Source organism: Leuciscus leuciscus, assembly GCF_965113295.1.
Source record: "Leuciscus leuciscus genome assembly, chromosome: 4".
Lineage (NCBI taxonomy): Eukaryota > Metazoa > Chordata > Actinopteri > Cypriniformes > Leuciscidae > Leuciscus > Leuciscus leuciscus.
The window spans coordinates 8,052,293-8,067,307 of NC_138728.1; the positions used below are offsets into that span (position 1 = coordinate 8,052,293).

General features: G+C 38.3%; 1 protein-coding gene across 4 annotated transcripts; it reads right to left on the reverse strand.

The window, feature by feature from the left end:
* Positions 1-3,967: 3,967 nt before the first annotated feature.
* Positions 3,968-14,761, reverse strand: vegfab (vascular endothelial growth factor Ab). 4 transcript variants are annotated; one of them, XM_082168075.1, is made up of 8 exons: positions 13,999-14,761; positions 12,871-12,913; positions 12,069-12,265; positions 11,441-11,517; positions 11,068-11,100; positions 8,867-8,932; positions 6,367-6,510; positions 3,968-5,944 (listed from the first exon to the last, which is right to left on the reverse strand). In XM_082168075.1, exons 1-8 carry the CDS (start codon positions 14,164-14,166, stop codon positions 5,923-5,925), a joined length of 750 nt encoding a protein of 249 aa, XP_082024201.1. In that variant the 5' UTR covers positions 14,167-14,761; the 3' UTR covers positions 3,968-5,922. The 4 variants fall into 4 exon arrangements, with proteins under 4 accessions (XP_082024201.1, XP_082024200.1, XP_082024203.1 ...); XM_082168074.1 differs by having other exon boundaries at positions 6,367-6,513; XM_082168077.1 differs by lacking the exon at positions 8,867-8,932 and having other exon boundaries at positions 13,999-14,760.
* Positions 14,762-15,015: the final 254 nt, after the last annotated feature.

Genomic DNA, 15,015 nt, shown 5'->3' on the forward strand with positions numbered 1-15,015 from the left:
CATTAAACCCCAGTGTAAAGCACAGTGAAAACATTGAAACATTAAAACCCAGTGTAAAGCACAGTGAAAAGCCTTAGTGTGTGACTCATTGTATGATTCAATGATTGAAGTATTGATCTTCTTTTTTTTTTGTTGCCGTGGTTCATCCCCCAGACAAAAGAGCTTTTTAATGTGGCATAAGCATATTTACACAGGAATCGGAAATGTGGGAACCAATGTATCACACATCGGAATGTTACTTTTATATTGTTATATTTTTATTTCCATGCACAACCAACAGAAAACGAGACTCGCATTGATTGTCATGACCACAGCGAGGTTTATGCGGGAAAAATCGGGGGGGAAATCCCATAGACTTAACATTGGACAGAACTTTGTGACATCATAACTCTGCATCACAATGTTGTATGTATGTATGTATGTACCAATAAATGGTGAAATTTCATATTAGCCATGCCCTTGCAACCACATACAGCTCCCTAATAGATACCACTCCATAGACTTTCACTGAAAAAGAATGAGATGGATATCTCTGGATCATTGTAGAGACATGGGGGTGGGCCCTTTGGACTCAGACTGCCAAGAACTTTTTAAAATATCACCCTGGCAATAATATAGCCACATCCTAGCAACCATTTAGACTACCCTAACATAATATAATATAATATAATATAATATAATATAATATAATATAATATAATATAATATAATATAATATAATATAATATATTGAACCGGCCATATCTCTAAACCAGGATAGAATTGAGACATGTGGGTGAGCTCTTTTGACTCAGACTGCCGAATAATCCATTAATTGCTTCTATGACAGTGAATACAAACTCATAATTACACATAATTAGATTCTAGAATGTTAGTTAACAGATAATGCCATCATCGCATTTGGAATATCTGAGTTTCCCCCCCCCCACCCCCAAGCCCTGGTTAATTTCTGACTCGTCTTTGCAGGACAGAAGAGTATAGAACTTTTGCATATGTATTAAATAACAGAACACACACATATACTGTGATCCCTGACGTCTACTGCTCAAAGGTGACTCCACTTCAGGAAATGCATTGAGTTTCCTCGTTATAAAACCACTTTGATTCCTGTTTGAGTTTGCAAAACTCTTCACATTGAAAAAGTGCTTTGTTAGTCACAAGGATCAAAGCTAATTTCTCAACAAAGGGACAGTCTAATTCAAAATGTCATCACGTCTCTTTACAAACCTTATATAATCTGTAAGCAAACTTAAGTGAATTAGATGCAGTCTGTCAGAGAACAATCCGTAACACGTGCATTTGACTCTAAAGTATGAAAGCATAGCCACTTTTATACATTTAAACCACAAAGCTTTTCATCATAAAGACATGGCAAGGAAATTATAAATGGGTAGTTTATTCATTCCCACTCATGTTCTTTTTCTTCAAAGACATTTCCATAACCTAAGTGATGCCAACAAAATGTTAAATATAGCCGTGTTTTATAAGATGGATGACTAAATGGTGGTTGCACATGCAAATGCAGTATGTGTAGGTGAGCACGCACCTAATCTGATGCTCTCACACACAGGTGTGAGACGTGGACAGATGAGTAATGATGCCATTGGACAATTGTATGTTCCTGACAGAGTGCACGTCTCTACAGCAGGGTGTGGACTGCCTCTGATTTTTAAAGACGCAGACCTTGGTCACGCCACACTGTTGGAAATGAGGGTAAATTCCAGTTTATTTTCAGCAACATGACAATTACACATGGCACCAATTTATGGCCGCTTGATAAACAATAAAATCAATGTCAAGAACTCAACACTCTGCACTGTGCCTCTCTTATTTATATGTCCCAATGGATCTGATGTCACATCTACGCTCATTCTCGGCTCATTCTCAGGAAACAGAGCCTAATAGATGCATTTCTGCATTGTGCAGATTTGTATATGCAAAAGAGGTGGTTACAACCTTGCAAAGTTACTTCCAAAAATGATTTCAACCCTGTCACAGTAAGTTTAGAGTGCATATTTGAACTGATAGTGGATTAGTAATGGAAGCACTGCATATGAAAGAGCACAAGTTACACCACACCACAGAACATATGTTTATTATACTGAAAGGGATTTTCCAAACCTGTATGAATTTCTTCTGCTGAATACAAAAGAAAATATTTTGAAGAATATGGGGGGGGGGGGGGGGGGGGGGGTACTATGGAAGTCAATAGGGACCAAAAACTGTTTGGTTACTGACATTCTTCAAAATATCTTCTTTTGTGTTCAGCAGAAGAAAAAATTTTATATAGGTTTGAAACAACTTGAGTGTGAGTAAATGATAACAGAATTAAAAAAATGTGGGTGAACTATCCCTTTAAATACTGACGCACTGTGTGAAAAATGAAAAAGGGGGAAATTTCACTGCATAACCAGGCTAAATGAAAATTGAGGGGAAATACAAATGTTGCACATTACCAGAAAGTACATAGACAATACATGATTTTAATTTCAATTAAGGTGGAATCTGATTCTGAATAAACCTTCAAAAATAACAGTCAGTGATGAACGAGGACATGCAAATTGGCTAAATAAAAAATATATATATATATATATTAAATTAATTTTGTGTTAAGTTAAATATTTTAAACAGTGGTACTAAGTGGAATATCCAGTCAATTATATCAGTTACAAGTCAAGGAAACATGGCCATTTCCTGGCAGAAATTCATGAAATATCTGGGATTTAAACCTACAATCTTCCCGGTTCATGCTATTAACTCTAAGTTAAACTGATGGGGTAAAGTTCACTGGCAGATCCAACACCATGATGATTTGCACCGGAGACGAGAACCTGCCACCCCAAAATTCCTCCTCTAATCAAAGATTAAGTCACTTACAACATTCCTGGGGTATTTAAGCAGCTGAGGGGCCTGTGCAGGTGGGGGGAGACTGAGGATTATCTTATATTTCATAGGTAGTGTTAAACTGCTGCTCTTAAGTGCTTCACGTGGTCATATTATGTCAAACATATTGGCTAATCTAGTGTTAGTGGAGCGCCGCTCAGGCTAAAATCAGCTGTTTCAAAACAAACACGCAAAGTTCCACAAACTACTCTTAAACCTAAGCCTCATTAGCACTGATCTACTGATGGCTGCCTTTCTGATGATCACATGGACCAGTGGGCTCAGGTTTAGCAAGACATATGGGAAGTGTCTGGAATGGTAATGGCTAGTTTAACATTTGTATGTTTTATAGTTTAACAAACCAAAACATTCCTACGAAATGTGCTCCGAGGATGAACTGGACACATTCTGGACAAAAATATCACTTTAAAGTGGAATCTGTAAGTGATGCAACTTCTAGGCAACATCTAAAACAAATACAAAAATCAAGCATTGTTATAAGGCCTAACACTGATATACATTTCAAATAACACTTTTTTTAAAGTGCATAAAGTTGTTACAAAAATGTTAAAGCATGTTTCATGAAATTTGGGAATTATTCCAGGAATGCAGGCAATACTGTTCGTGCGGAGATGGAGTGAACTATAGTAAAAGATAAATGTAAAAGTGAACATGAATATCATTTTAGCATGTCGCTTCACCTGCAGCTCGGTATGAACGTCATTTCAGTGATTTAGAACAGCGTCATTGAAAAGTTTCCTGACGTTAAACCCAACAACAGGAAGCCGAAAATGCTGATAAATGGGATGTGGCCAATGCAATACGGTACAGTATGTACGTATACAATCGAGACATGCAGGAGCATCATACACCTGTTTTCTTTGGGACCAATTCTTTGATGAAAGTTTTCAGGTTATTTGCGGAAGGCGATTAGTCCACAAAAAGTAAAAGTCAAAAGTTTACAAGAATTAATATCATACATGCTCCTGAATGGCAATGATGCTTCTGGAATCATAAATGAATCAAGATTATGATTTTCATGTGTTTTCACGTTATCGTACAGTACAGACGCATCAAAACTGTGAAAGTTTTCAAACAAACTTTTATAGAAAAAGGGCAATATAATTTGAAAATAAATATGCTGTACTACATTACACAGACACAAAAAGATGTTAATATCCAAATATTTACATAGAGTAAATAAATAATGTTTAAACTGTAAAACTCCAATCAAACCAGACCACATTTGAGCATACTGTTTCAGCTTGTTAGATCTTATTATAGTAGAAGTAAATGGTGACACGAGTTTGGCCTATATTTACATTTGGCTGCTATATTGTTATTCAATACGTATGTCACACTGACATCAAGACGGTTTCGTCAGGACGGTTTCGCCAAACGTACTCACCCATACACGCACACAAACACTAGCCTCGTATACACACGAAATCACATTTACACAGTTGTTAGAGATCACACGGCACACACACACATCTGCAGTAAGGCGGCAAAGTCAAGGCAGTTGGCAACATAACTCACTGATCAGTTATAGGAATGTTTCTCTGTTCATCTACGGAAAATAAAACAGGATGAAAAGCTTTTTTTTTTTTTCTCCAGACAGCCATGGAGCTTTGCAGACGAAAAAAGGACAAGAAGATCCATCTTAACATAACACTGCACATAAATAGGTCAAATTAAATACAAAGAGATAGAATACTGAAAATATTCTAAAAAAAAAATATAATAATCATAAATTACTGAATTGTTTGGGGGAATAGATTTGGACTAAAATTCCAAGACTAGCTGAACGACAACAAAAAACCTAGCACAGAATTGTCATCTTAAAGGGATAGTTCACCCCAAAATAATTCATTTTGTCATCATTTATTCGCCCTCATGTTGTTCCAAACCCGTAAGACTTTCGTTCATCTTCGGAACACAAATGAAGATCTTTTTGATGAAATCTGAGAGCTTTCTGTCCCTCCACAATGTTTAAATGTGAATAAAAGACTAAATTAAATCTGTTCATCAAATAAAGCACTTGAAACTCTTCAGAAATTTTTGACTAAACCACTCTATTCATGGGATTCGTTTTACGATCTCTTTAAGAACTTTTTGAAGCGTCAAAGGGTCAGTTGCGTCGCTGTCAATGGAGGGACAGAAAGCTCAAAAAGATCTTAATTTGTGTTCCGAAGATGAACGATAGTCTTACTGGTTTGGAACGACATCAGGGTGAGTAAATAATGACAGAATTTTCATTTTTGGGTGAACTATCCCTTTAAATCCCCAGTAGTGTGAAAGCATGGAATCTAAATCACACAATCTATTCAAAGTGGTTTCCAAACATGTCAAAGAATGAATATCCCTTTAAGGAGTGAATATGACCAAAATCCTCTTGAGTTTGCCTCGTCAAGGTCAGAGCTCTGGTGCAAACATTTACCACAGCGGCCAGCAGGTTTCCATGGCATCACTGTGTGACATTCCAACGGCAGAATCAGTTCGGTCTACCATCAAAACTCCAGTCATTTGTCCATCTCTAAAAACACACGCATTGTGCTCAGTGTTCACGTACTTGGAGGAATGATTCCACAGCGTGTAGTGGACGCTGACGCAGTTTTGCAGTCCTCCAAATGTTTTGTTTGCGCTCGTTTACATTTAGATTCACATGAAAAACTGCACAGCAGACCCAAATCCAGTGATGTGTTTCGCTGAGTACGACTTTGAGTACGACTTTACGCACGCCAGCCAAGATCAGAAACGTTTACGTAGGTCTTTTGCGAAGACCCTTTAGCAGCAAATCAAATCCTGTGATTTCAGTCTCTCGGTTCGCTTAATACACACATGAAAATCATGAAAATATACAGACAGAGCATTTCATTGACTATTAACCCCCCACCTCTCCCAACCCCTTCACTTCATTCTCTCAATATCTCCGTGATGGAAAAATGAGACCAAAGTTCAAAGCTGAAAGTTCAAAGTGCTGTGAATTATTGGAGAAATATTCCTTCATGTCAGAGTCCATTCTGAAATCTGTTCGGTTCACCTCCTTGGTTTGTCACATCTGGGAAAGTAAGTAGAAAAATCACAAATGAAATCTCTATAACATCTCAATTGTTTTGTGCTAGACAGGAAGAATATTAAGCCTTTGCTCAAGGTTCTTGCCAAACAAAGGCTCATTTTCAGAAGAGATGCATCAATGTCTCAAACTGTACTCCGATTTACCAAGATGCAACGTTTACCAGACCAATGAACATTCTGCCAAAGATCACCATTTGTCTTCTACCGAAGTAAAAATGTCATAGGGTTTGATACAATGTGACGATGAGTAAATGATGACAGAATTCACTTGATCTCTGACTGAACTATTGCTTTAAACACATCTTTTGTCAAGGGATGTTTATAACAATACAAAAACAGGAAGGCCAGTCTTGCACTAACATGTGTAGATACACACACAAAAAGAGTGTAGATTTACAAACACACCTGCAGGTCCTTTCGTTGAGTTCTAGTTGTCTAGACCTGCAGTCGGCTTCAGAGTGTTTACAGGAGCACTGACACGTCTCGGGGTCTTGAACAAACAACCTTCTTCTCCTTTCAGAGCATGTAGAACAGCAAGGCTCACACTGACTACTGAAAAGCGAGAGAATGAGAGAAAAGGAGAAGGATTGGGGAGATTACTGCTGACACATAGTAATGGCCATTATTAAACACTTTCACCCAAACATACACACACAGGCACTCAGTGAGTCAAGCAGTACACTTTATGAGCCACCCTGGTCTGGTACCACGGTTTCGCCCCTTCTGAGGGTCCGAGGGGGTTTTGTAGAGTGTAAATAGCTGAAGTTATAGGCAGGATGTGGCCATGCACCTGCAAGCTCAGTTGATGCAAGAAAACAAGAAAAACTTTTCACTCTTTCCATTTTAGAAAAGCATACTGGAATAAAAGGCAGAGAGAGAACAGTGCATAAGAATCCAGTGTTTCAGTTTATTGCTTCTTGTAGTGTTGGATCAGGGTCATCAGGACACATGTACAGTACGAAATGATGGACTCCATGAGGAAGATTCACACGCATTTGTGCCAACTGACCTTGTTTGAAGCCAATATTGCTCAGAGGACAGGCTTATCAAAACCACATTCTAAATTCTACATTTAACCCTGACCTGACTTTAAATCACAACAGTGTAAAGGCCTATTTACACAAAGAACGACTGGCATGAAAAACATGCACAAGACTTATAGTTTACCCATTTATGTGCTTTGGCCACTTTCTTGACAGGAATATTGTGAGGAAAAAGGACTGTGTTAGGGAAATGTCAGATTTATACCTACATGAGCACCACATCTCAATGATGTTCTTAGTATTAAGTCACAATAAGATTTTACATCCAAACCTTCTCAGAGAATGTCATAAATTCAATGTGAATAGTTGTGGTGCAAACAAAAAACATACTTTCATGGTCTTTGTCTCGACAGGCCTTAAATCTAATTTATTTATTTATTTATTTTAATATGAAAACCCAAACCCCAGCCCTCAGAAAAATACTGACCTCAAAAGCATCAGTCTCACAGGAGCAGACTGTCCTCATGTACGCATTTCTTTGAAATACATTTCACTTTCCAATTACTGGGAGAAACACCAAAGTAAACAGGCTATTTGACTTTTGTAATGCTGTGCGGCAGAGCTCACTCAGCATGACAAAACAAAACTCACAGCAATGAATAAAAAAAATTTAAATCATCTCACACAATCCTTCTCATAAGTCAGAGAGGACAGAACAATGTGAGGATGATGGTCATAATACAATGAAAAAATGTGAGAACAATAATTCAAATTTCAAAAACAGAAAGCGGCACAAACAAGGTTATGATTCCAACAGAATTATTGTGACAAATTAGTAGTACCATCAACAGAAAGCCATGCGGAGTGGGTCAGGTGAGTTTTTATGTCGGCTACCTCCCCACTGCTCACCTCCTCCAATCATAGAGCTTGATTTATTTATTAGGTCCTGTGGCACAAACTATAGAGCGCAACTGTACGACTCCAGAAATAGAAATCCCATTCATTTCCCCCATTGAAAAACAGACAGACCTACCATGAGCTCAGAGGAAGTTAAGCGATGGTGCTTTTGCAATTTTTCATTTCTGAATTACCATGAAGTTCTGCACTACTCACAATCATTAAGCAAGATCCTCCGATAAGAGAACGTGAGAACCAACCTTGGAAATGAGAACAAATCTCGTTTTGCTAGGTTGCTTCTGAGGCCACTGACTGTCCATTCCCATAAAGCACTGCTAATGACAAAATCCAAGTGGTTTTCATAACCACAACCAATATATGTCATTACTTTGCAATAAAAACCTCATGTCAAATTGTATCGTCTGTATACATTTTGCTTTATGCCTACAATTTATGACTTGTCAGACTTGTTAGTGTATTGTGGCTCTTGTTTGGATTACATCATTCACAACGCTGCATGGAATGAATAGTAGATTCTCTCATAAGAGATTACTTTTTTCCAAATACTTGCTTTGTTCAAATCAAAGGTTGTATTCCTATGATTCATTGAGTTGAATGGTTTGGTTAAAGGCTTAGAACGCTTTACCGAAGATGCCTAAGGAGACTGAATGGGAAAACTTTTGACTATAAAAGTGGACAGTCACTGTTGCACTCTACTGGTTTGTACCTTTTACGAAAACAATTCATAAACAATTTGGCCAAACGTTGTTTATGTTAATAGTTTTAGCATGTGCTTCTGCATTAGTAAGGCAAGCTCTGTGAGAGAAGAGATCGAGCATGTGGTTTTGTGGCATGGTCAGTTTTAATTAAATGGCAGAGGAGTTGATGGATTAATGGCAATTAACACCGTCCGACAGAAATACACTGATTAAAGGAGGCATAAAATCTCCTCCCAAATTAATTTGACGACCAAGAGTGCCACACTCAGGTGCAGGTGAGAGGAGGCGAACGCAGAGGTGACGTACAAATCCCGCTTTTTTTCACGGTTTTTCTTTCTCTTTCGCTTTTGGCCTTTGCCCTTCCGGGGTTTTCTGGAAAAGGGGAACATGACAAACAAAGAAGAACATCGAAAAACAAAAACTGAATCGGAGTTGTTGCAAAAGATCATCCACACAGTCAGATTGCAGTGAACGTAGTGCTAAAATGATCCAGATGGAAACATCAGTAAACATGTCCCACTAAAACACATCTTTCTCTTCTTATTCTTGTATTAGTGCCTGACACGACAGCAAACTCCAGGGGCGTGAGACATGAATTTTAAATAAAAAGCCAGCCAGGCTCTGGGAAAATTCGCCAATACTTCAGAATCTCTCTCACGAAGAAGTTTCAATAAATAAACAAGGCATTAAATCTTCAAAAGCATCACTAATGTTAGCAGGATTCCTGGCTGATGCAAAACACAGACAAACTGATTCAAACTGAGCCAAAGCTGAAAGCTCAAAGTCTACTGGCGAGATTTGACTCTCATGTTAGTGAAGTCTAACGGAAACCGTCAAAAGTTCTCTTTCATTATAATGACAATACTGATCAATCAGCAAATCAACACTCAGTATTAGCGACATACACGTACATTTATCTTTCAGATAGCTGAGAATCCTGGCATATCACGTCAGACACGTCAGGCAGCAAGAATGTGAACTTTCCCTTATCTCGCAATCAGAGTACAAACTGATGTGCTGCGATCTCTTTAAGGTTATTTGCATTAGTGGTCGACCAAAATGGGTTTTTCAATGCTCTATGAAAATAAGCAGAGAGCAGGGTGGCCGACATATGCAATTTGTATAATAATTTAATAAATCATTTCATAGGAGTCTCTTACAAACGATAGGAAGCTGAAGCTCTTTAAAAAGAACGTCAGGACTATAAAGTTGAATTTGCTGTTATACACAGCTGACAAATCAGGCTGGTTATTCTCTACGATTACATTCATTCTTTTCATAGATCAGATTCAATCATTGTCATCAGTGTCTGTGGATACGGTGCTCTGTCGTAGAACAGCCTCTGGGCCACTTGTTTCCCAGAACCAGAAAGCATTTAAACTTTTTAAACCCCTAGAGATAACCTCTGACCCATAACACATCAGCCACAAGATCAACACCCTCAACTTCAGTAAACTTTCAAACACTTCGGCCCACATTCTCTGGTGAGAGGGAGGCATCAGAGAGGGGGTTGACTGACCGCTGCAGTATCTCTGAGGAGTGGAAACGGGCTCATAAACAAACGCTGAAAACATTATCTTATCGCCGGACGTAAAAACACTTCAGAGATGACAAATCTCTGTTACCTCAATGAACCTCAAATCATAAAGCAGAGCTTAGCCGACGGTAGGATGAATGTAGGGCGAGGGCACTGAACTAGAGGGCGAAACTCGCACACCTGTTCACGCAGCTCTTCACACACCTGAGGGGCTGAATTTACACTTGAGAGAGCAACGTGCAACGACATGAAGACATCAAAAAGGAAGTGAGATCAGATAATGGTGTAAGGGTCAGAGAGTATCTCAGTTCATCTGAAGAAGGCTGGATTAACAAAAGCAGTAGTTCTGGACTTGTGCTAGGGCTGGGCAATATAGCTTAAAAAGGCTTTTTTTTTAAAGTGTTGTTATTTATTTCACTAAATGAAAAACATTTAGAAAGTATGTATATGTATAACAAGACATATTCATTTGTATACTTTTGAGTGATAAACAAATTGTTGAATCAGAAGTGATCACAAAATTCCCTGATTGTCATGAGATATTTACAATGTTGTTTGCATTTATATTGCCAGCAAAGATATCATGCATACATTACATCACCCAGTCCTAGTTTTAGTTTAGCTTTAGTTTGACAATGGTGCAACTAACGATTTTCAAGATCTAAATCACCTGTTACCTCATACCATGTATTTAAAAACAACAGTGAGGAGTTCCACTGTTCTCTCACAATCAGATTTTATGGCTTTATATAACATGAAAAGCAACAAGCTTAGATGAAGGATCAGGGAGAAAAGGAAAACAAGAAGGAATACACCTAGCTGGAGATAAGAGTGACTGAGATAAAGGCAGAGAGATTAGGAAACAAGAATGAATGCAAGAATGATGGAGGGTAAAATGACAAAATAATGCGAGAGCAAAAGCACACACACATACACACATACACACAAACACAAGAACAATGTCACTCACTTTTCTCTTTTCTCTGGAAGATTTTTTTTCTGCCTGAAAGAGCAACAAAAAGAGCGAGACATTACCTAAGTGAACGTGTTTGTTGTGAGCACAAAACAGAACAGACAAACATCCACTAACACCCCTCAGTTATATTAATACAATTATAGAGCAGATAATAGATGGCATAAAGAAGTGTCCCCAAAAGTTAGCTGAAATTGATAGCCTTCCTCTAGAGACAAGCATCCTTATAGTAAAGTCTTCAAAAGTAAAAAAAACTAACAAAACTCTTTTTTCTTTTAAATGGAAAAGGTTTTCTTTCATGGGTAAGAAATTATTTGTCCACATTTAGGTAGCTATATGTATGTATGAGAGTAGAAATGAGGATTCTTACCGACACTGGCATTCACTGTGTTCTGCAAAACTCATGAAAAAGTCACCTTGATGACGGAGTGGTTTCAATCTTTTAATCTACAGGAAAAAAGCAATAACAAACATTAAAACACCACATCATAGACATATAAGACAGTGTTATTGTTAAAGGGACAGTTCGGTAAAAAATGTAACTTTTGTTATCACAAAAGAAGATATTTTAAAGAATGTTGGTAATCAGACAGTTGATGGTAGCAGCCATTGACTTCCATAGTAGGAAAAAAAATACTATGGAAGTCAATGGCTACCGTCAACTGTCTGATTACCAACATTCTTTAAAATATCTTCTTTTGTGTTTAACAGAGGAAAAGAAACTCATAAATGGTGAGTAAAATGATGACAATTTTAATTTTTGGGTGAACTATCCCTTTAAGTAAAAGCTACATTCAACACTACCTAAAAATTGGCTACTCTCATTCCGAAGAAACCCTGCTAGCTTGGCCAAAAAGAGAGAGATAAAGGGTTTGAGTGTGGGAGACAGTAGAGGAGTGTAGGGTTTCCAAAAAGTAGACTTAACAAGATTCAGACAGATAGTGGGAGAAAAGGGAGAGTAAAAGAGAGCAACAGTCTGGAAGTTAGGGGTCTCTGACCTCCAAGGTAATGTTGTATGTGACGGTGGGGGTGCATTCCATCATCTCATCATTGCAGCACCCAGCACAGCGGGTGAGAACCACACAGGACGGTATGAAGATATGCTCTATGTCATCAGGGTATTCCTGTTGAATTTCCACCAGCACCTCCCGAGGACGACAAAGTGACTTGTTATACACCTCCATGAATGGCACCACTGCAAGTAAGAGAAAAAAAGAGGAAAATCAGTTACTTGGTTGTTTGTTTGCCAAAAACGTTGGACCTTTTTGGCCAAGAGTTGCACAATTTTTTCATGGCCAACACTGTTTGAAAATCAGAGAGCCCTTCTAGGAAATTGTGACTGACAGGGGTGTCCATTTAAATCATGTTCATTCCTTGTGTTGCACTCGACCTAGTTAAAAAAATAAAATTTAAAAAAGACCCCAAATTAGCCTGTGTGTTTATTCTGCACAGCTGTTTGAGTCTCTATTTTTACATGGAGAAGAAAAGCACAAATGTATAGTAATTTAATAATGTGTAGTCTGGTTCTCTAGGTTTAACAGAGATTGAGCAATGAGCGGTATTGAGCAATGAGCGGTTTGGCAATGCGTGATCCAAATTATCCCTTGGAGATTTAGAGATTGGAGATGTAATACAAACCATACTGGATCGTGAGCTTCTAATAAATACAACAATTTATCCTAAGCTATACAGTATCAGTTTGATTAAAGGCACAGCATTGCCCTCCTTAACCCATCCACCAGAGGGCTCTGTATGTGTCCAGTCTATGGATGACACCATTGAGTTCAAGCAGAAACTCACCATCATATGTGCTTTTGCCTCCCTCCCTGGGTATGTAGGCACTCTGTGGTAAAAAAACAAACAACAACAACAGAAATTTTTGACAAATTAATATTTAAAGACTGTGTTCAGTTATACATATTTGTTCACAATCAATAATCAAGAGTCCTAACAGGTTTGACCAGTTATTCACCACAGCATTATTACTCAAGTTTTAGGATGATGCAACAAATTACCTAATTTAATTTTAAAGTGAAAGTTCTTAATAATAATAATGTTAGCTCTCACAAAAAAATATTATTTTGAGTGTGTGTGTGTGTGTGTGTGTATATATATATATATATATATATATATATATATATATATATATATATATATATATATTTAAACTTTTTTTGTTTTGTTTTTTTATAATTTTACTCAAGTGCACATATCAACAATTATGGCATTAACCTGTAGTATACAGAGAACTATATTAAAAAGGGACTTAAGTCTTGGCCTTGACAGATCTGAGACTTGACTTAGACTTGGCCTTGATAGTCTTTTGTCACGAGTCTAGTCTCAAATCAAAACTGGCCTTGAACTCTGCATTAGAGACTTGTGAACATGTCACACTTCAGATTTTGCAGAAGCTCTATGGAGACACGTGCACTTGTTGATGAATTTCATCAAGAATAAGAGTATTTGATGAAGAATTTCTGAAGATAGGCTGAAATCACAACCTAATGATTTATATCTCTATATTGTGGTCTCCTGAAGACGGATATGTTGGTGCCCGGTCCGTCTGAACTGTACACTGTAGCTGCGCCTTTAAAGCGTAATAATATCACTAAGGTGGCTATGATAGGGCCTTCACCAAAATCGACAACAAACTTCCAAATAGTTGAATGAACTTGGGTTGCGTATATCGCTGGATTCCCCCGGTTGTAACCTGTCTATAGTGTTAAATGGCTCAATGTGTGATGATCAGATTGGCTTGTTCACGTAATTTGAAGAGCTTGGCAAAACATGGTCAATGACCTCGCAAGGGGAAACACAAGGACGTCCAATATAGTGGCGCAGACATTACATTCGAAATAACACTATTTCAAATTCAACAAATACATCTGCGTCTTACTCTATATGCATGCATAGGGATATAAAACTTACCTTGACAGCTGAAAAATACAGAAGCGTCACAATAAATAACTGGAGCACGCGAACGGCAAAGTTCATGATTGAATATATAAGGCGAATAACTCTTTTTAAAACCCTATCCGATGATAGGCGGACTTTAGCAAACGCATTGGTAAAGGTCTCAGAAAGCAAGTTAGACATGAGTAAAGGCTTCTTCACACGGGGTCCGACCTATAGGAGCAACAACAATCCCATGTTGGTCTCACAACACGCATGCAGACACCTGAGAGAGCGTGAGACCCACGGAAAATATGTTATAACGTCTCTCAGCTGTTGCCGATTATTTTCAGAATATCCAGAAATATGAGAATCCAGGACGCAGGTCCTCTCACATTGTTGAGAAGTAGATCAATTTTTTCTTCCAAGGCTATTACAATCCACATCACAAAAGTAATCCCATGCTTAGCCTGCCACCCGTCTCCAAGTGCGTTGGGTTCATTTGGGAAAGGGACGCAGAATGGATAAGAAACTCACTCGCTGATAAAACTTTCAGTATTGCCCATTCAGTGAAACCAGTGAGAACACAAAGACGCCGAAGAGAGAATGCTATATCCAAGCGCACTTCTAGTCCCTACGAATGAACACCGCTTTATTCCGCTTCCTGTTTGATTTGTCGGCTTGATTCTCAAGTTCTCTCCCTTGCCGTTATGAATGATCACGGACGCCGCCGTTCCCCGGTTTTAACGAACAGCTTCAGCAGTCGGTCAGTTTTGGCACCGTAGTGAGATTGAAACTCATGCCATTGGACGAGTCACTGCGATGGGCGTGGCTATAGTGGTGTCAGTGTGCCGTCCAGTGTCTCAGTTAAGTTCAATGCGCAGATGTCGACTTATTGATAACTGTAAGAGCTTCTGTAAAACGAGAGATCTCACTCTCTGATTACAGAGTGCTGGTATCAATTATGTTTACATATTTTGTATAAAAGCGGTATTACGGCTACTACTGTTTAATCGCATCAGCAAACAGTCATCCCTCTTATTGCAAGTTCGT

What these genes read in the sequence shown, in the direction of transcription:
- vegfab (XM_082168074.1), bottom strand. Translation starts at nt 14,166, where the DNA reads ATGTCTAACTTGCTTTCTGAGACCTTTACCAATGCGTTTGCTAAAGTC. An exon ending in CACAGTGAATGCCAGTGTCG is followed by an intron (nt 11,101 to 11,440) that starts GTAAGAATCCTC and finishes TTGCTCTTTCAG; the next exon opens with GCAGAAAAAAAATCTTCCAG. An exon ending in CTTCCAGAGAAAAGAGAAAA is followed by an intron (nt 8,933 to 11,067) that starts GTGAGTGACATT and finishes CCCCTTTTCCAG; the next exon opens with AAAACCCCGGAAGGGCAAAG.